This window comes from Homalodisca vitripennis, chromosome X (assembly GCF_021130785.1).
Source record: "Homalodisca vitripennis isolate AUS2020 chromosome X, UT_GWSS_2.1, whole genome shotgun sequence".
In the NCBI taxonomy this organism is placed as follows: Eukaryota; Metazoa; Arthropoda; class Insecta; order Hemiptera; family Cicadellidae; genus Homalodisca; species Homalodisca vitripennis.
In genome coordinates this window covers 80,801,114-80,824,012 of record NC_060215.1, presented here as the reverse complement: position 1 = coordinate 80,824,012, position 22,899 = coordinate 80,801,114, and the positions used below count along the sequence as shown (strand labels likewise).

At 34.4% G+C, this 22,899-nt stretch overlaps 1 protein-coding gene across 1 annotated transcript in view; it reads left to right on the top strand.

Moving 5' to 3' along the window:
- LOC124369251 (protogenin-like) overlaps positions 1–22,899 on the top strand; it is a 192,244-nt gene that overhangs the window by 161,725 nt on the left and 7,620 nt on the right. The window contains exons 10-17 of the mRNA XM_046827144.1: positions 1,154–1,327; positions 2,886–3,077; positions 4,433–4,605; positions 5,400–5,532; positions 7,955–8,243; positions 8,979–9,109; positions 16,521–16,702; positions 21,655–21,832. Of these exons, the coding sequence (XP_046683100.1) occupies positions 1,154–1,327; positions 2,886–3,077; positions 4,433–4,605; positions 5,400–5,532; positions 7,955–8,243; positions 8,979–9,109; positions 16,521–16,702; positions 21,655–21,832 (1,452 nt within the window). The remainder of the gene's footprint in view (positions 1–1,153; positions 1,328–2,885; positions 3,078–4,432; positions 4,606–5,399; positions 5,533–7,954; positions 8,244–8,978; positions 9,110–16,520; positions 16,703–21,654; positions 21,833–22,899) is intronic.

Genomic DNA, 22,899 nt, shown 5'->3' with positions numbered 1-22,899 from the left:
TAAAGCCCTCTCCCTCCAGCAGCTCAAGGATTTTTCTGATGAAGAAGGGCTCTGTTGTGCTCTTCATCAGATCTGTCATAATTATGGCATAACAGTTAGAGGCCAACAGCTCAACCCTGATTAAACTTGCTACATTCCTGTAACTAGAACCTTAGATTATTTGGTTGTAACAACTCCAGGGAGCTGAATCATCCGACCGTTGGTTTTTAGTATAAGATCCCGAAGACACTCCTCCTTAAGAGCCCTAGCTCAGGTAATTTAGCACCATCATTCTGAACCTATTGAATCTTTTGCATGTTGCACCCAGTAGCCGTGTTTTTGCACTGTTAGTGTCATTACCTTGAGGTCCTGGATACCGTCCTCAATATCTGGAGCAACACCTTCAACTAATGTATTGGTAGTGGAGGAGGGGGAGTATCCCGGACTAGTAGATTATAGAATAGAAAAAACTTTATTGTGTTGTAACGAATGGGTTGTGTGAAAAATCCGTAAGAGCATCCACCGATAAAGACTAAGATGACAAGACACACTCAGTTATGTTTGGTATTTTATAGGGATATCATCCTCAGGTTTGTGTTTTTGTATTCCAAGGAAATTCCACGAGCAGCTAGGGAACTAAAAGTCATTAACGTTAGAGCCCTGCATGATGTAGAAAGGCTTAGACCGGAGATCACCTGATATTCAAAGTCCACATCTTTCTGATCAAGCACTTAACCACGCAGCCCTAAGCATATGTTGTTCCACCTTGGCTTGAAAAGGAAAAAAATGAACCAAGTTATGAAAAAAATACAAGAAGTCCAACTTCCTGGAAAGCAATTGACCTGATAGAGTGTAGAATATAATACAGCTCTTGTGGCTTCCTTCGAGGATGCACTGACTTGGCACATGTCTAGGAGTCAGAAGACCTCCAACCTTTTGCAACCTTCATAAAACTAAAATGGACCATTTTAAGAAAGTTAATCACATGTGGGTGCAATATAAAAACCAATTAAAACTTTCAGTGCTGTTGTGCAGTGAAAAACCTATTAAGTATGTCAATCTCAGGTGCGTAGCCATTAACATTATTCCAAATAATTGATTGAAACTTATAGTAATAATTGATCCTTTACATAACCAGCTGTAGGCTTCTGTTTTAAATTTTGGTAACTTCCAGATGGTGGGGAGGAACGTATGTCCGTGATGGAGATGGAGGTTGGCCAGCAGAACCAGACATTCACCGTTGAAAAATTACCTCCTTATACCAACTACACGTTCTATGTGCGGTCGTACACCAGAAATGCAGCCAGTGACAACAGTGAGGAGGTGATTTGCCAGACAGGAGAGAGCGGTAAGTAGGCATACATTGATTGCTTTCATCTCTCTTACAGATACTTTTATAGTTTATTTTAGTTTTTATGTTATACATGTAAAATAAAACATACTTACAAAAGGTTTTAAATACAGATATATATTTTAAGTTAAAAAGTTTGTAATGTATGATATTTTATCTTTCCAGTGCTGAGTCTGGTTTTCTGGATGTTTGCAAAATAATTATCAAATATTAATAGTCACATTAAAAATTATTTAAAGTGAGGATCATGTTAAGATATAAACAGTATACATAGAAATTATTTTATAGAAAAAAATTAACATTACAAGTACAGAAAGGAAGTTTATTCAAAGTGCTTCCTTCTTCACTCCTGCTAAATATAATCATTTAAATAAAACTGTACTTTTTTATTTTCAGTACGTTGGATAAGTGTATCTTTAGTTTATGAATACCCAAGACTAAATTATCTTAAAATAAAATATTTGTTCTGTTTGTGAGGGTTCCACATTTTTATTTACAAATTAAATTAATTGTAATATTCCATTAAAACACTCAAAAACATTTCATTTATATAGTTAGCTCGATGGCTTTGATTTATAATTGGTTCAGAAATTTATTGTGTATTGCAATTTCTTGAGAAATACTTCCTGCTCTGTATTCAACGTTTTCAAAATTATGTTATGCCTTTAAAAAGTAAACAATATACAAATATGTACCTGGAGTAACATAATTGGTGTCAGGGAGGAAATATTATTACACTACAATACACCATGGTCAACAAAACAGAGAGAATGAAGGAACCATTTGTTATACTAAGATTCATGGTTCCTCCAATTTGTATATTCTTCAAGTGAATAAAATGTCTTTTGTAGAAGCCATTCTTGGAGTCTCATTTTGTCTACTGGTTACTTTCTTATGGTTTGGAAGAATGTTGAAGAGCTTGGGTCCTGTATAGCTTTCCTTCCTCTCATAAAAGTACAGAATATGACAAGTACAATTTTTCAATTACTTTAGATATTGTGGAGAGGATGGAAATGGGATGGTAGTTGTCAACTGAGGTGCATGAGTTCTTTTTATGTTTCTGAAAGAATTTTGGTAGTTTTAAGGCTTTAGGTAAACTGTAACATCGATCAAGCATTTTCCTTAAATATCTAGTGTTCTTCATATTACAATTTCATATTAGGCTTTAACAGCATCTAGCTTACCTCATTGCCACATTAGGTAGAATATTACAGGCTTTTCTGTATAGTTGTTCTAAATACATAGGTAATCTTCCTTAAGCACCTAAATGTTGAAGCACATAAAAATGCCATAATGCAATGTCTTAAATGACCTCTGCTTGGTTTAAGTGAATAATTCTTATCTGTTTTGCAATCAAAGACTTTTGTTTTGTTAACATTTTTGGCTTTCTTCACTCGACAAGAAAGAAAAATAGAAACTCTCTTTAAAAAAAACCGTTTTTTTTTTGGGAAATTTAAACAAATAAAATTGCTGTCTGAAAACCACTTACTTGATGAGCGGTCATTAGGTTATGTAAGACTCAGAAGATGTAATAATATCCATTTGTGTGTGGCAGTGCCTAAAGGAGCCCCACAGATGACAGCTAGGCCGCAGTCCGCAATGACAGTGCTTGTGGAGTGGCATCCACTACCCACCAAAGAGGCTCGTGGCGTGGTCACTGGATATAAGGTGCAGTGGCGGCGCATACACAGTCCCTCTTCCCATGTCGACTATGTGCCTCCTGACGTTTTAAGATACGTCATTACTGGTGAGTACCCTACTTTTTTTTTATTTTCTACCGTTTTAATGTAATCCAATAATTTTTTAAAACCAAAAATGTCATTTTTAAAACTCAAATAACTCACTTTTATCAGGAAATGAACAAGCAAATGATTCGAGCATTGACATTGTATAATTGTGTGTATAAAACATAGACAAAGTCTAATAAGTAACTGTAATATGTAGTGTTCAACTGATACGAGAAAAAAGAAACTGTTTAATCTCCTTAACTGAATGGCTCAATGGCAATAGCTGTCAGGTTACTTGCCAGTAATGGGCATAGCTATACATTGTGTGACTGTGTTGCTTAAGGTTATTGTACATTTATTTAATGTACAAACTTTATAAATCAAGAGTATTAGTTTTGTTCACAAATTTATGGACTAAACTAACATAAATTATTTTAATTCTACCAATCACTTCAGAAAATACTGAATAGTGATTATTCAGTAATTATGTAAAAATTATTACATTAGTATTTTAGTAATTACAATTCATAGAGGGGCTTTAAAAATCCTTCTAGATGGAACACTAGGAATGTTACTCATAATAAGCTACAACAAACAGTAATATTTTGTCAACACAGTGTTATAACACAAGGTAGTTTAAACTGTTGCTCAATTGTTACACACTAAAGATTTAAAACAGATATATATATATATATATATATATATATATATATATATATATATATATATATATATGAACATTTATACTTGTTTTGGGCCTGCTACCTTTTGAAGGTAGTGCAGGTGTTATCTTATCCGATATTGAGGTGGAAAAAAGTTGTGTGATTTTGCGATCCACTGACAGGTAAGTTCCAATACTCTTAGGATAAGAGATGTCAGTTTGGGAGAGAGGCTATTTTAGTTGCACCCCAGCCACTATACACAAAATCAATAAACAGTATCACATCAAAATTCTCCTATTTCAAGTGTTCTGTGTTCAACAATTGACATCATTACTTTGACGACTGTTCAGAGTAGCAGTTCAATTTACGAGTGCCATTAACTTTCTATTCTCTCACCAGCTCTGAAGAAGTCTGGTGAGATAATAATAAATTTAGGTGAAATAATTATGTTTATTGTGACTTATTAATTGGAACTTTGCTTCATGTGAATGAGTCTTGTTGGTTCCAAATCAGTGGTCATAATCTATCTGTGGCAGAGCCCAAACATAAATTATAAACAATTAATAAACCTAATTCTCTGTGATACAAATAATTTTTCTACTAACAAAACTACTGTGTCACAATTAAGCAGAAATACATTCTTTTTATTGTAATTCAGTTCTCATGTATATAAGATTCGCACATTGAAATATATAAAACCGTGTATGTTATAGGCCTAATGCCAGACACCCAGTACGAAGTGAGAGTACTGGCTGCTACGCAGGTGGGCTGGTCTAGCCTTTCTGAACACGAGATGCCTTGGACACAAGTGACCACTTTATCGCTCACTCCCCTCCTACCCCCACCCACTGTACAACTAACAGTCATCAATGCTACAACTATACAGGTATGACTATTTTAGTACTAGGTCTGTTTTCTTAGACGAATGCTTTAACTTCTTGTAATTCTCGAAGCTTATACGGTTTACTTAATTCTTCTTAATCTCTGCACCTGTATAACTCAGCGTGTGTGTTACAACACTTGTCAACCTGACAGTTTAACACCCACTCTATTATTTTGCTTACGTAAGCCACTTTCCTCTCTCGACTTTGGTGAGTAGCTATCCTTAGTTTTTACTACTGTAAAAATGCATCTGAATCAAATTAATTAGGATTGGGAATGACTGACAATCTCTAGCCAAAAGAAATTATTTTTCGAGCTTCAGCAATTTAAAATTAGAATGACACACAATTTTGTATTTAATTAACAGATAATTTCGATCATTAAATTTAGAGTTGTTAGTTTGTTTTCCTATTACTCTAGTAATAATTATGTTTCTATGGTAAAGATATTAAATAAACATATCAGGAGAAGGTTTTCATAAACCATCCATTGTTACTTCATACTATTACATCAAGTAGCATATATTATTCACTTGAGAAGGTCTCTCTGGTTATTGCATTATTTCTACAAAATTATAATACACTTGTGGAATAGAGTAATTTTTCTGATTAGTAAAGTAAAGAGTTTCTTTTGTAAAAACACTAAACTAATTGCCTTTGTTTTGCAAACGTTTTCTGCTGTGGGTTAGGGGCTGGTGTTTTTAGTACAACTTCCTCTGCAGAACAAATTAAGGGATGATGGCTTGAAATTGTAGTGTGGTATCATGATGATCGATGGAACTAAAGTTTTATTGAACAGGTGCGATGGACACTGGTGTCCGACTCGGTACATGTAGAGGGATTTCATCTCTCATACCGTAAACACAATGCTCAGCCCACAACTCCCATCCAGCTCCCGGCAAACACATCAGAGTATCTTCTTCTCGACTTGGGTGAGTAGAGTAGCTATCTTAAGTTTGTACTACTGTAAGAACACATCTGAATCATATTTTGAAAATCAACATTTTTAGAAAAACTTCAACAAAAAACTAAAATATTTTTAAAATATTATGTCAGTAATTAATTTTATGTTTGGAAAACTTCTAAATTCTTAAATGGTCACAAAACACCACAGATTAATTTCTCAGAATGTCCTTAAACATGCTTGACTTTCTTCAGCTTGTATTAGTGTATCAACAATTAAAAATCAAGAAACTTTATTGTCATTAAATACGCAAGTGTACAATAGACATTGTCATGAACATAGTAAACATGTACTATAAGTAAAAACTATATTACAATACAATTATTTCCTTTAGGTGGTTGATGTATTTGTAATCTGAATATAAACATTATTCTAGTGTTAAAAATTAAAAAGTGATCAACTAAAATACACAATTTATCAAATAAAAATACACAGAAACAGGAAAACAAATTTAAGTACCAACAGTAAGACAAAAGACCTTTAACAGTAACGCTTAAAATTCAAGCAATTAAAATTACCGCTTAAACACATTTATACATAAATAACAAAGTTAAAAACAGACACAATAATTTTTTTAATAACAAAGTTTACAGTTTACATTAATGAACTTGTATCACAGTTAGACAATAGACAATCTTTTTTGTCAAAAACTAATAAAAATTGTAAAAATGGTAAAAAATCAAATAAAATGTTGCTAAGCTACATCATGTTCAAATTTAAAAGTCGTTTATATCTAAAAAGTTTACATTGTAGATACAGTTCTTTATCAAAATTTCTTTTATGTGTTTCTTGAACAAATTGACTGGCATAGTTTGAATGAAATTAGGAAGTACATTATAAAATTTAATCACTTGGTATTTTAAACATTTCTGGGTTAAACTAAAGACACACTTGCTATTAAGCAGCCTATGCTTGTTTCTTGTGTCATGATTGTGAACTGTAGCTATCTAAATTGCTTCTAACAAACATTAAAATGGATAAAATATACATGGACGGCAATGCTAGTTTCTTAAAAAAGGTTTACAATGCTCGTGACTAGAAATTTTACTTATAATTCTAATGGCCTATTTTTGTAAAACGAAGAGTCTTTTAGCAGATGGAGAATTATCTCACTGACCAAACTCTACTGAATGTTCAAACTGACCATAATTGATCAATATTTTCCACAAAGAATTTAAATTGAATTTATTTGAAATTGAAGGGATTTTTTTAAATATTTACGTCCAAAATTGGAATCAATAGTTTTTGAAAATGTGTGGCTCATAGTTTTTATGCAAGATTTAACATGTATTATCTCGTATGCATAGGCTGACGTTAGCCTAATTATTAACGAAGAGTATTAAAACCACTTATCACTTTGCTAGCCTTCTAATACAGTAGGTTAATCTCCTAATCTCTGTATGGTTGATGTACATGTAACCCCACACAACAACCACAGTGCTCAGTACACCAGAAGTATTGCTCTAACTAACTTGGTGCTCAATAAATCAGCAACAGCAAATTGTATGGGTAATGACCAGTATTTGGTGTCTACCATTCAATATATATAAACTTTATGAATCAAAACAATTTCAAACTGTGTCTTTTATTTTTATAACAGCAATCATGTTATTGTTTCACAAGAATATAATCTACTCTAAGTGTAATCCTATCTACTAGAAGTGTAATATCAGAAAAACTGTATTATAATATTGAATCCAAAAATCGTTATTCACTTTGCAATATACATGGTGTTTGGTAAATCAATACCCATCTTATATTTTAAATAAAATATTTGATTTTTATGATGAAAATTGTAACCAATATAAAAAGAAAGCTTAATTCATAAGGCTTTTTCCCTATAAATTATTCAACAAGAGTTCAACATGTACACCATTGTTGGCAACACATGTCTCTAACCGCCGTGGGACATCTGCCACTGAGACTTGTATCATGTGTGCTTGAATCTTTGTTAACACTTTCTGAACTCTGTTTTCAAGATCTTATACAATTCTTGGCCTGTTTTTTTACATTTCTTCTGGGCTAATTGTGTAAGGCTAACACGAAATTTGGTATTGACTTATCATATTCATAAACATATTCCAGCACACATGCTGCAAGCCTCAGTGGCAGGTGTCCAACCCGCGGTTGGAGAAATGTTTGCCAACACTGGAGTACATGTTGTACTGTAGCTAAATCAATTATAGAGTAAAAACCTTATAAATTAAACTATCTTTTTATGTCAGTCATAATTTTGACCAAACAAAATAACATGTTTTATTTCCAATATAAGATGAGTATTGATTAATCAAACACCCTGTATATTGATGTAGACTATATATTTATTGCATATAATTATTTAACAAGTAACTGTTAGATTAAACCTTATTATAATATATTATTGTTTACAGAGCCTCAAACTTGGTACGAGGTGCAAGTAAAAGGGGTATCAGGCATGACGGAGGGCGAGATGGGCGTCAGGGCCATCCACACCCTCCCACCCCTCCAAGCGTCCCCCGCTCCTGCCTTGTCCCCTCCCACCAACCTGGAGGCCACACCAACTTCCTCCTCCTCGATCAATGTGACGTGGGACCCACCCCTGACTCCTGTTCCAGCCAATGCCAGTTACTACACCATCAGCTACCTTGTGGTGCCTTCTAGCGTTCATGGAGATGACAACAACACCAACTTCTTACATAGGTGACAATTCACATTTATACAACTGAACTGAAAACACAAGAACAAGATGCAATCGATCTGAAACCCCAGATATATATTTACCATGAACAATCATTGTTTCTTTTAGTTTTTACTCATTTCCTGGACTATTAATTGTGTTAGTATTGTCAAAATGCTTGACTACTTGTATTTCACTTAACCATTCAGAAAATATAAAATTATTTTTCTTATGGAATTATATGGTAACTTATACAATTTTACATAAGATCTTAGTTATTTGGATTATGTTTTATGTCACCGGACAATACTTTATGTATCCCTACCATGTGGCTACTTTATATCGAGTAGTATTTATAATTATTGTTTATTTCAAATTTAACAAGATTATTGGGAAAGGGGGTTGGGAATTAAATTAAACAAGACATGTCGAACTTTGGAAAATACTATTATAATAAGAAAAAATCTTGGAATTCTTGGTTATTCTCCATGTGTACATCCCTAAAAATTAATACTATTAAACAACTAAATTAAAACTAACAGATCATATTAACTACAAAACACCAATTAATATTTTTGTAGATAAAATAGTGCTCTTTTTCTCTTTCATGGTCAGTAAAAAATTGCATGCTCTACATCACAGGTCTCAATGTGTATTCAAAATCTTGAATGATAAAACTAAATGTACCAACCAACCCTCTGTTAATAGTATTATCTGTACAATATATTGTTTACAATAACTTGTTCTCATATTCTCAGTACCAGCAACGGCGTCCAAGTGACTGGATTGAAGCCATACACTCTATACGAACTTAAGGTGCGAACACATGACCACAACAACCGACACAGCGAGTACAGCCAGACCCTGGAGTGTCGAACTCTTGAGGACGGTAAGGTCCAGACACTCAACCACACTTTATTATTAAGTTCTTTTAATCAATGAGATTGAGGTTTTTAACTTTAAAGTCCTATGTGCAGCATTTATGCTTGTAGAAAATATTGGTTGTAATTCATTTAAAATTCCATATTCTGAATTGGTCTGTAACAGTGATGGCTTAATATGATATTGTGAACTATAAAGAGATGGGTTGATTTATAAATTTGTTATTTTGAGCCTGATTTTGATTATAAAATAGTTTTTTGTTGGTAAATTTTGACTAATGGCATGTTTTACATTTATATGTTTTGAAATCTCCTTACATTTCAGAGATAAACATAATAACCCTCTTCATTTTTAGCTAGGCAATGTCAGCGCCTCTATTTTGCTTAAGGGAAGTCAACTCACGTGGTCCTCATTTCTGATCTCTTGGATCATTTGACTTAAGTAAGGTCACATTCAAATCTCGCTTAACCCTCTAAGTGGCGGTCATTTGTGGTCTCAGTGGCAGGCCGTTTTTGGGTAAATTGCCGTGATCGTTAAACTATTTTTAGAAAATATTATCTAAGTGATAACCTAGCAACATTATATATTTTTGTTTTCCTTATGAACTATAGAATAAGAATAAATATAATATTTGGTGCCTTAACATTATTTTCAGAATAATATCATTGTAGATGTGTAAAAAATTTTTTTTAGAAAAAATTATTTTTAAGTTCTACTGTCCGTCACTTTAAAACTACTGGAGCTACAAAATAATTTTAAATTCACAGAATATACACAATTTTATTCTAAACAAATTACTTCTCATACATTTTTTTCTATTTACAAGAACAAAAAAGTTAGATGGGAAAAACTAAATCTATGTATAACTGGTTTTTTTTACTCCCGAGTCACTAGAAGGGGATTGTCTTTTCCTCCCAGTAGTGTAGGGACTATAATAGTGGCTTAGTTTGTCATAGCACATTATATTTCGTAAATATAAAACAGGAATTGTCTTATCACAAACCCCTCCCCATCCTCAGACAGAGGTCAAAGTCGAGCGATCTAGTAGATAACGTGACTACAGAATCTCGCCGCCCGTTCAGCTGGTGCGCCGCATTCTTGTACTTTCATGCCGAAGTGTCTGTCGAGTGCGTCGCTTTGTTGTACTTCCGTGTTTTACTGTGTGTATAATAGATTAGTGATGGGTGACACTATTAGAATTTGGGATTTACCCAGGAGCGAAGAGGGGGCCATTCATTTTTTACAAGATCATGACTAATTGCCTACATCTAAAATATGCGTGGCGGTCGGCAGTTGCTGCTGAAGGCGGAAATCCACTAGACTCACTTATCCTTGATATTGCTGCTTTCTGGGCGTCACAGGAAACCCATTAACAATTGATAATCATTGTAAGTTTATAATTGAAGAGTTTCTTTTTCGTTCTATAATGTTTTTTTTTCTATAAATTTATATGTTTGTGTTCCTCATACTGGTGTAGTCGATATAATCCCAAAGTACCCCAACATTTTCCATAACGAACGAATAAACTAAACATTTACCGGTAACACATACAATGCGATAAACAATAATATACTGACAATAACAGTACGCAAAGTCGCCAAACAAAACAGTGACGAGACGAGTAGACAGCTGTTCTCTCGTCTGCCGCCAGGTCAAACGAAAACCGTTGGATTCATTTAAGCCAGCAAACATTGGTAACATGAATACACACTATACTATATGATATGTATAGGAAATTTCATGGAGAATACGATAGTTCAAACTAGGCCTAAACATAATGGACGGCTGCGGAGCAACAGCCTTAAATGTGAAGCGATAGCTGTGACGGCGCTTGCCACTTCGCGGCGGCGTGAATCATACGTCTCAGACGGCGCTTGCCACTTAGAGGGTTAACACATTGAATACGGAGCCCGACCTATACTCAGGCTCCGATACTTAATTCAATAAGTTTAGATTTTCTGTAAAAAGTTGGTTTTAGTTGTTTCAGACTATTTCCTATGTTATATTGTTTATATTTATACGTCTTTTTATGACAAGTAACAGTTTTGCAGCTGTAAAAATAGTATTTTCAACTATTGCACATCTGCTTAGTTACGTAACCAACTGACGACACAGTGAAGCGAGCATTGTTGTTTATAAACAAAGTTCCACTGTTACTGAATAAAGTGATAAATGTTGGTTTAGTGATGGTTTAATTTATTTTATTTGGTTTTTTAGTGATACAAGTTTTATTTTTCTTGATCATTGTGTAAAATGAGTAATCATTTAGACAAAATAACGGTGTGCATGATACGTGATATGATGTCAGATTCTGAGCATGATTTGGAGGAGGATGATCGTATTTTTAATGAAAATTAAATATCATCTGCGATTCAGTTTGAAAGAATCTTGGGTCAAATTTATGACTCTGGATCGTAGGGTGAGTTTCTCAACGACAATGATCCTTATCCAGATTTTGAGATTAGGCCTAATGATCAAGACATGAATGATGCTGAGTATGATTATGATAAGCCTTCCATTAGTACTAACATGAATACTTTCTTTCTTTTATGTTAATTTTATATCAAAAACACATTTATAGAACATTAGGTGGTTAAACAAACTTTTATACAACATTAGGTACTTGTAAAATAAAACGTCTACAAAGTTACAATTTTTAAAATTTTATGTTTTTCCATTATATTTTTACTTTATAATTTTGTTCAAATAATTATTTTATCATAAAAATGCACATTTTCTAAAACTGTGTGTTATCCTCTTTAATTTCATATATAATATGTTAGGTTAAAACAGGGTCTTTATAATTAAAAAAAAATTTAAATCACAAAAAACGGCCAGTATGCTGAGCAAATTCGATGTTATAGGCTCAGGGTTCAGTGTGTTAACCTTAAAAATATTAAAGTTTGGTTGATGCGGATTGCCATGTCGATAAACTATTTTAGCATTTCAACTTTGATACAAATAAACTGAAGATGTTCAACAAGTGTTGTATACATTCAAAAGCTTATATTCTCAGCTATAAAATAACATTATGTTTATTGTCAATAGGGTTTCAAATGTTTCTAAAGGATACAATTAAAAAAATGACTCATCCAGAAAACATACATTTTTATAGTTGCCCAAATGTAGACGTAAATTGTAAAACACTATTTTTATTTGTCAATGAAACTCTTGCTTAACCACTTGACGGTATTGTTATTTTGCAAAACGTTTCATTTTGGTCATGTTTTTTATTGATGAAATGAGTACATTATTTTATGCCTATTATAATCTTCATGCACTTTGTTTTAAACAAAACAATTTTTGTACCTCTTAACACATAGGATTAACCCAAGCAGTGGTGGTAAATGAATATACATAAGCAGTTTCAGGTCAAAACAGGTGGGTATCGATTTTTTGTGCTAACAATCAATAAAATATGTATAGATATTATTTTGGGTAAACATATTGGATATATATATATATATATATATATATATATATATATATATATATATATATTGGGTATAGTATATCAAATAATATCTGTAAAAGTGAAAGTGTGAAAATAAAATTATAAACTTGAAAAATTGTTATGATAGATTATCTGTATACTGTCTATATGCTGAACATTTACTATTATATATACTTTTGCACATAATTTTAAAATATTTTTTTGTTAAAATAATATTGACAGAAAAATTACCACATTTCTAAAAACAATGGGATGTGTATTGAGAAAAATGTATATGGTTGAAATCATTGGCACAGCTACATGACCAACATGAAAAGTTTCATGTCAACAGCGGTATGGTATACACAGAAACATGGAGTTACACACAAAGTAACATTGCAGTCTGGGCAATGGTATCTGAATTCCTTGCAGATCTTCTTACCATGTGTGTCCCACACTTTGCTGCAAATCACACAGTGATGAATAGGGTGTTCCTTCCCTGCCATAGCTGAAATTATTAAGGGAAATGACGTTCAATCAGCCTTACTGGATTGAGAGAGTGGCTTGGTCATCCCTGTTTCGTCTTCATGTATTCACTCAAGTGCATTTCAATTGTTCTTTTGATTACTTCCAGCCTGAACAGAAGGGGTCTAAGCTGGCCATCACACTTTTTGTAAAGGACATGTGTGTTCCACATACACAGGTCAATTAGATGAAAAAATACTTTTTTAATACTTTTTTTCCTAGTGGAAACGTGTTGGTCTACATGATCCACTCCACCTATAATGTCATTGTAGGCTACCACAACATTAGACCTTTTGGTTGTAACTCCCCTTTTCACCACGTCCACCATTGTTATAGAGTGAATGCTTGAATGAAGGGCAACAGTCTTCTTGTCTTGCCAAACAAGGACATTTACTTTCCCTTTTTGGTAAGAGACTACATCTCCTTTTTCAATTTTTGTCTACTTCCTTTTTCTTCATTGGCTTCGGGACATCTTTTCAGGTATAACACTATCTTTAAAAATTGCCCATGCAGATACTGTTTTGTTTGCTTCAATCTACGATAAGGCAAAGCTTGTAAAAAAATGGAGCTGTTATCAAGGGATTTTTGACCAATGTTGCTCAATTTCAGGTTTTATCACAAACCCCTGTAGCACAACAATTATAACTAAAAAATATTATGAGTTCGCTTATGGACATATCAGAAAAAGGTCTTGCTCTTTAATGTGTCTGAGCGTATTCAGCTGCATACTGGTTGGTTTTGTTACATATCAGCTGACAGAGTTTGTCCGGTACATAGTTTTCGAAGAATTCGAGGACATCAGTGTCATTATAGAAAGGTCCGACATTTATGCGCCGTATAGCTGTTAAAATAAATTGTTGAGGGGCTGCTGGAGGATTAATTGTACTTACTTCTGTCCACACTTGCGCTTTGTCCAAGTCCACAGATGAATCGGAGTCAGTCTCTGTTTCTATCTCTAAACTACAACTCTCACTGCCACTTTCTTCCAACTGTTCATTTTCAGAATCACAATCATCGTCATTGTTCATTTCAAAATTGTTCTGATAGAACAATAAATGAAATACATTTATAATGGTGCATGAGAAGGTTAGATTGTTTACAGCCTCATATGACAGTCACAGAGCGGTGCAGGCGAGCCAGTGGCGCTGTGCAGTAGAGGGTTAATCAACAAAACACAATGCACGTGGGAAGTACTGCAGTCTCGTGAGAATCGTGTAAAATACATTTACAACACCGTGCACAAGTCTGTTTGGGTTAATCCATTTTCTATCAACAATTAAAGTGGGGGCCGAGTTGACTTGAGTTATTCAGTCTCTGTACAAATAGTGTTAACAAGTACACTCAGGTTAATCCGTTAAGTGGTTAAGTTTCAGTATAGCATATATTCTTATATTGTTGGTATAATTTCTTATATACATGTCTATATGTGCCATCTTTTACTAATTTATTTATGCTAAAAGATCTTTGGTAGGAACAAGGAAACTCCAATAATGCAGTTTTACAACAAAGTTTTATAACGCTAACTTGTTACTGTTAACCCTTAGCACGCCGTAGACGGAATAATCCGCGATGTATCTAGGTCTTATAACGCCAAAGACGAAATAACCCGCCGATGGATAAAAATATATTTAATTACTGTTTTTGAAGTTTATAAGCTCAATATATAAGCCACAATACTAAGTAATGTACTGGCTTGACCAAATAATCCAGTTGCAGCTGTCAGCTGGCCGCAGTAGGTAAGCAATAAATTGTTTTGTTGTTGGCAGCTGTTCTCCCACTCCCGTCTGTACGCCAATGACTATACTATCCGCCATTACCGACTGTCAATGAAGCACGCATTGTGCCTTTGGGAAGTGTTCTTGCGTTGTCATTCCTTATACAAACAGTAAAGTTGTAAAAAGTTATTGTTACCATGTTTTCGGTGTTATAATCACGTTTTTATTGTTTCTTTTCTGTTGTGTAATTATGGCTCATCACCCAGACGATTCTGATTATGACGATTTTGTTGCTAAAGTTTTGAATGCTACGTTTTCTAGTGCTTATAATGGTGTGGATGAAGATGATATTAGTGATATTCTTTTAAACAATTATACTGACAATGAGGATGTTTTCATATTTTTCATCACATGTATGATTACTCTGTAACCTGAATTTGATTTTTATTTATATATTCCATTGTTATGAAAAAATATAATTATTTTAATGCAAGTATTACATTATTGTAAAAATTTTTTGTGTGTTATTAGTCATTAAGAATGAATAAAAAAATTAGCTTTAAGGAATTTTCATTTTCATGTTTTCACCTTAAATGAGAGTAATCTGAAAAAATTCTACATTTAAATCAGCGTTCAAAGGGTTAATATTTAATATTAGTGAAAGGCAATATTAGACTAACAAGATACTTCATTTCATACTGAAAAACCTTATAGAAGCATGCTTTTGAATAAAAACAACATATCTCAAGGCAGTTAATCAGCCTATATCTCTAAAAACCTGTGCAAATCAGCCTAAATAATGCTGCACCGGAAGTGGATTTAAAATTTGCCGCTCATGGGCTATCGCGGTAGCGCCACTCCCTCTCCTACTTACTGATGCCTGCCATATTGCCCTCCCCCTCAGCCTACCACCTTAGATAATGTAATTGTCTATGAGAAGAAATTTCATAAAACATTCAAATCTGTTACCACCCAAAACTTTGATATTGTGCGATATTTATTGACAAACAAAAGAAATAGTAAATATAACTTCAGAAATGTATCAGGCGTATTATATTGATTTAGCCTTTATAATAACAAAAAATGTAACCATATAAACAATACTTAAATATAATTTATAAACCTAGATTCATCAAATGTAATTCATAAAAATTCTGGATTTGATCGTCACTAATGAAGACCGGTAATTACTCCCATAATGTGTGCAATAATGAATTATAATACTAATGTAATATTATAATTTCATTAACAAAATAGATTTACTAACAAGTATATTTTACTGTGGAAACGTCACCTGTTGGTGAAACCGGAGTTAAAGATGTGGATCCTACCACTCTTGTTACACTTGAGTGAGTGTTCCATTATTTATTCACCTTTTAGTTCTATGGTCTAATTATAATGATGTACACATCATAATCATGCAGTTGCCAGTTAGCTATTGTCTGGAGTTACACATGTTTAAAATTTTTCTAAATAAGCAATCGATATTGAATTCAGAATAGAGAATTGAGACCACAATTTATTTTGGTATCAGTATCTGATTGGATGCTTTTTTTTCACTTCGGCCCATGCCCATTTATTGTTATAACTATATTATTATGAAACATAAAAAAATAATAAATGGCACTTTTCAATTCCACTCACGCATGAACATTTCGTAGATGCTGTGTACTTAGGTTAGAACTCCAGCTCTGCAATTGCCTTACTGCGATAAGTAAGATGACATGTGTATTATGTTAACACAGTGCCCGAGAAGCCATTGGAGGTGCAATGGAAACCGTTGAACACAAGCAGTGTTAGGGTGATGTGGAAGGAGCCCAACGTCACCAATGGCCAGATTAGAGGCTACACTGTTTCGTATACCAAAGTGTTCAAACTAGAGCGGTGGAAGAACGTCACCCAGCTTGGAACCAGGCCTTTTACAGATGTAATTATAATGTTATAATTTATTCTGTAGCTTTTAGATCATTGATAAGTTATTGCCAGTATTTTTTAGAAATGTATTGAAATAAGGTCCTTATGTTATAATTTAGAGTTATAAAATAGACTGGGCTTAGTGTTTGGTTTTGGATGTAAATAAAAATTAAGAACTAGTATTTGTTTATCTAAGTAGAAATGATTCTTCTTTTCACAATGAACAATTAGCATGTGGGACAGATATGCACTCTGTTGGTACAAGGCCTTCAGAGTGATCGTAGGCATTGATCATTCAGAGAAGACTTAGAGTGTGAGCCTGGCATCAACATAACCACCACTAACTTAATTTGACATGGACTTTAAACCTTAATATTGTTACATCTCCAGGATGCTCCTTAATCAAGCTGCTTCTTCATGCGTTGAAAAAAAATAATTATTGTATAGGACTAGTACCGGAACCCATAACTGCCCATCCATTTTGAGCAAGCCCTTACTTCTTGTCATGCGAGAGACTCACTTGATTTCTAAATTGTCGGCTTATCATGTAATCTAAATGAGGCTACTAAAACAACCTTGAGGCTCATATCCAAATTTATGATCACTCAAGCATTCCAAAACTAGCCACATATTTGTTTGGCACTCTCACCGCCTACCTACCATAATCCACATGAAAGCCTTCACCCACCTATATCTTCCGAGGAGCATCCAAACTTGGACATTGAATCTCAGGATCAGACAAGTGATAGATATACCTGGGTACAAAAAGTCATACTTAAATGGAAAGCAGTCATATCCTGATACCTCATAGTCCATGCTTTATTTCACTTAGTACTCTGTTAAGTCACATCTCGCTTCTTAGCCCTGGGTCCATACCTGTGTCCCTGATGTTCTATATCTTATGAACCTACTCAATATCCACATCAAATCCTCTCACACATAATTCATATACATGCACAGAATTGTGACCATCCGCACTTACAAAAAGTCCACATCTCATCCCCCTTCATTTCCAAGAGCCATTCCAGTTCCTCTTTTCAATTATGTTATCAAAAAACGCCCACTCTGCACCCAACATTTATTCATTATCACAGATAGACTCAAAGATGCGCCTACCCCACAATACAACTAAAACCATGTAATAAACTATAAATTAATAATGTCCTTCAGCTCATGATAAGACTACAACTCCCCTGTCTGCTTTGACTAGAGAGGCTGGAAGAGCTCGCTTCCCCTTCCAAGGTGACATGATTGAGATTTTGTGCCGGCAATTCCTCCTCACACATGAGGCAACCCCTACCCCCAATCTTACTCATCTTGATTATCCTATCACTCCGGAAACAAGATTAAAGGTCTTTTTAGGACCAAATGCAATGAGAGGTTTCTTGCTTTATATCCTAAGTGGAAAAAACATAACTACCATGCCAAAAATAATAATTCTAAATTGGTGTCATTATAGTTGCATAGTAAATAAACTTAATTTAAGTTTGTTTCAATTACTGTGCATAGATACATACAGTCAATAGAAATAAATATAAAACAATACGTTTCTTTTGATTTGTTTGAACACCCAACAACACTAAAAAAGTTAACTTTGATAGATTAGTATTTTGTTAATAGAGCGTTACAGAGATATCATGTGATGTCTTTGCAGTTTATTAATGGTTAAAATAATTAAAAAGTGAGTACACTTTGTCCCTATCTGTTTCAAGAATCAAAACAAGTAGAACATTCTGTTACTATGTACTAAAATTAGAAAAATTAGCATGCGTGTGACGTTAAGAGCTCTGACATGTCTTGTCGTGTCAAAGGGGGTGGGTTTTAGCTGCCATCTTAGATCACGTAACCAACTCTCGGCCAATCAGAGATTGAGCCTAACCAGGTTTACTTACAAGCGTAGTGCACAGGGTGTAGTGGACGGTAGCAACCACTTAGCCAACAATCTCAACCAAAGTTTATGTACTGAGCAAGAATCAACCAGTTGGTGAGGAACTGAATCAATAGAGAAATATTAGACTGGAATTCATTAAAATTTATGACATAAAAATTTAAATTAGATTAACATTAACTTTTGTATTTATTTAGTATAAGTCAGTTATTTACAAAGTCAATGTACTATATTAATACGAAAAAAAAAAACAGAATTTAATATTGTTATGAACTTTATGTGATTAACACATTCACTGCTGAAAAAAATTTTTAAACTTACCCTAGGTGCTAAATTTTTTTTGTGTGGATTAACTTACCGTATGACGTGGTTATACAGAAAATCACACTGGAAGTCATCAGATGTTATCTGGTCACTGCCAAGATGGCCGCCAAATTGTTGGATCCGATAGGTCCCAGCAGCACCCCGCGAACGGTCAGCGACCTAAAGTTTTTTATTCGGCGCACAAAACAGCACTATATTCAATTTGTTGCAAATTAAACACATATAAAAACATTTTCAACGAATGAAATTAAATTAAAATGTTCAAAAATTATAAAAACTGTTGTGGATCCGAAGGGTCCCAGCAGCACCCTGTGAACGGTCAGCGACCTAAAGTTTTTTATTTGGAGCACAAAACAGCACTATGATTAATTCTTTGCAAGTTTATGTCATGTACAAACACTTTCGAGGAATTGAATTAAATAGAAATGTTCAAAAAATTAAAAAACTGTTGTGGAATCAATGGGTTCCGGCAGCATTCCATGAATGTTCAGCACTAGGAATGAACACTTATGACATAAATACAAGTTATTATTAGCAGTAAAATTAATAAAACCATTTTGCTTAGCACAGAGAATATTTACAAATATTTACAAGTTTTTTTTTAAGTTTAGGTGTGCCACTTGTCGAAACAGGCCAACGCACACAAACCTGGTTCTTCATTACATTCTGCACAATAATAAACTGTGCGTGTCTCGCGACCTTCTTTTTTACACTGTCTGCATCGCTTTCTTGAAATGCATGGTTGGTTGGGCTGCCTGGCGATTCTTGAGATGACATGCCTGTTTGGATTTCGCTGGACAGGCCGCATTTCCAAACGTTCTTTTGGAGGCAACAGGGCATGAATTACCTCGAGTCTAAAATCATACAGAGGCATTTTAGAGTTAGAGTTAGACTTTTTGAAAAGTCGAAATGAGTTTATTATACTCATCTGCAGGATGTGCACAAATACCTTCTTGTACCATCGGAGTGATTTGTGTTCACACGGATAATACGACATCATCTGGTCGTGTCGGTCCACCCCAGACATTTCGGCATTGTAATGAATTATGGCCAGGGGTTTGTTCCTTGGAATGTCTTTTCTGTTGTGGGATATCCCCATGGTGTTTTCAAACTCAGTTGAAATATAAAGAACACTTCTTTTGTCTCTCCATTTTGCCACTGCTATGCCCTCTGCATATCTTGCCACAGTCTCTCCTTTTTTAAGAACAGCTGCTGTGACATCTCTGGGTAAAAATTTACGGTCAGCCCTAAGCGTACCTGTGCAATAGGTTGACTCTCTCAATAACTCTGCAGCAAGTGGAACACTATTATAATAGTTGTCCATGTAAAGCGCATGACCAACACCCAATCGCTGACTCATGAGGTGCATAACAACTTTTCTGGAGTGGCCGACACCACCTAGCTCACCTCCTTTTCCAGAGTAGATAGCAAATTTTAGGCATAGACCTTCTGGCTCACACAACGAGTACAACTTGACTCCATATTTGTGCCTTTTATTTTTTATATATTGGCGGAAAAGTAGACGTCCCCGCCACAACATGATACTCTCGTCTAGGGAAAGTTGTTTGCCAGGATAATAGATTGAACTCATCGTATTGTTAAAATTGCTAATCAAAAGGTTCACCTTATCTAGCCCATTCTCATCTCGTTCATCAACATTTTGTTGTGTATTTTTTGAGAAGTGGAGGCACCTCAAAATCAAAAGCCACCTGTCCCGGCTCATTTGTTCTCTGACAAACACAAAATTGAAAAACCGGTTTTTACTCCAATAATCATTGAACCTGTTGGTCCGAACTGTCCCCATATGCAATAATATGCCTATGAATGTTCTCAACTCTGTGACTGTTAAATCAGTCCATTTGTTAATACGTGACTTGGGAGTTAAAGATGGAAGTCCAAACACATCCCAAGCATATGCATTGGTGTAACGGCAAATATTTTCCAATAAGACCACATCAAACATTACAGAAAACCAATCATATGGACCATTGTTCCCTGGGACTGGTATTAGCAATTTATTTTCTTTGGTAAAGGGCAATTCTCTCATACCTATTGTAGTGTTACTCCAGTCATAATTATAATTATAAACTACATCTTCACCATCACTATCAAGTTCCTCCCTGTCATCTGGTAGGGGATACTGATGCGCTTGCGCAGCGTGAAGGTCACTGTCGCTCGAGTCGTGTCGAGTCTGTGTCAGAGTCACTGTCAGTCACAGGCACTGGATTTAAACATGAAGGTCCTGGCAATTCCGCCATTATTCACACAATAAACACTAAAAAAACAATGATAACAACACTACATTACACTACAAATACTCAAACACAGGTACACGGTATGGTAATGGCGATCAATCTCCACCAAGCCAACAAAAGCTAACCAAGAACGTTCACAACACGCTGCAAAATAACAATTGGCCACACCGCTGTGCTGTCGATCTCAGACTGGCATAGCAACGGAATAAACCGAGCGGAACCGAAAGGTTCCGAACGCAGTGAACGTGTTAAAGGGTAAAGTCAGCCAAATCATTTTCTTGATTTTGAACCTTTGAAAATCTCTGTAAAGATTCGTGTGGAGTAAAACAGCTATTTTTAAAATATTAAAGTAAAATTTAGATCCTTAAACCTTTTTAACTTACTTTTTCTAAGGATTACACAAATCGTCGAAACCCTTCATTAGGTGTTAACCATCATGCTTAGTAAGAATGAAGACTTAGTAAAACCTATAAATTATATTTCTTTGTCTCTGCCCAGGTAACAGGTTTGAGCCCAAACACGAGGTATACCTTGGTTGTGAGAGCTGCTACCAATGCTGGGCTCGGGAGCCCATCAGAGGCCTTAGAGCTGGTTATTCCGGCCAGACAGAGGCCTAGTAGCAGTAGTTCAACACCATCATCGCCGCCTCCTCAAGAGACCAATGATCAGTTCCTCGGTGAGTTTTAAGAAGAAAATAGAAAAAATTAGATACGTAAAATTATATGGGTGCTCCTAATAGATAAAGATTTTACTACCATGGAATTTTGCAAGCCATTGTTCTCTATCTACTTTGAGTGGTAGAGGTTGAAACGGAGAAAGGCTCCCAACTTCTCCCAAGGTCTCATTATTGAAATCCCCAAGGTAGCAGAAGAGTGCCCCAATCCTCTACCAGTATCCATTCTGAATATTTTGTCTAAAATATAACATTAAGAAGTCCTTATAGGGTTAAGTGCAGTGTGTGGTTTCATTAGCTTCTTGTCTTACAAATTAAATAAAACCACGTGGGTCTACGTGCAAATATTTCTCAAGCCGCTTGTGGGCAGCACTGTGCCTGTAAGATACCTAAGTTGTAATTTTTTTATAAATAAGGTTTTGTTCAAACATTTTAATAAGTCAAGCAAGTAAATTAAGTTAAACATCATTTTTCCAGTTACAAATTTCTTCAGTTCTTGTTGGTCACAGATGAGTTTTTCCAGTTCAGTATTGTAATACTGTGATATGCATGCATCTACTCCGCACTTATGAAATGAGTCAATCTTAAAAAGTCCATTCATGATTCTCAAAATTTGAATCGTAATAAGATTTTCTATAGTCTATGTTAGATTTAAATAAAGTTATCACTAAATAAATTTCTACTATTCTTAAACCTTTGAAGATCATCGCATAATAACAAAAAAATTGGAAATAAACTACTTGCCAATATAACTTCTGATAAATCGGAAGACTGTCACATAAGGGGTTGAAACTATTGTGAATTCTGTCTTAAAATTTGTATTAATCTATTAAACACTTATGTATAACAAAAGTAGGCAGTAATATTAAGAATGCAACAACTCAAAAATAATAAACTGCAACAAATATCATTCTCATTATGTCTACAAAAAGCTACTACAGCTCACCTACTGATTTCCAAGGATAACAGTATTTTGGATGTTTGCCATTGTTATATGTTGCAGGAATAGAACATTACATTTCAAGGATTGGAATCTATCCTCTTTAAATTTAATAAATTTCATGCATAGG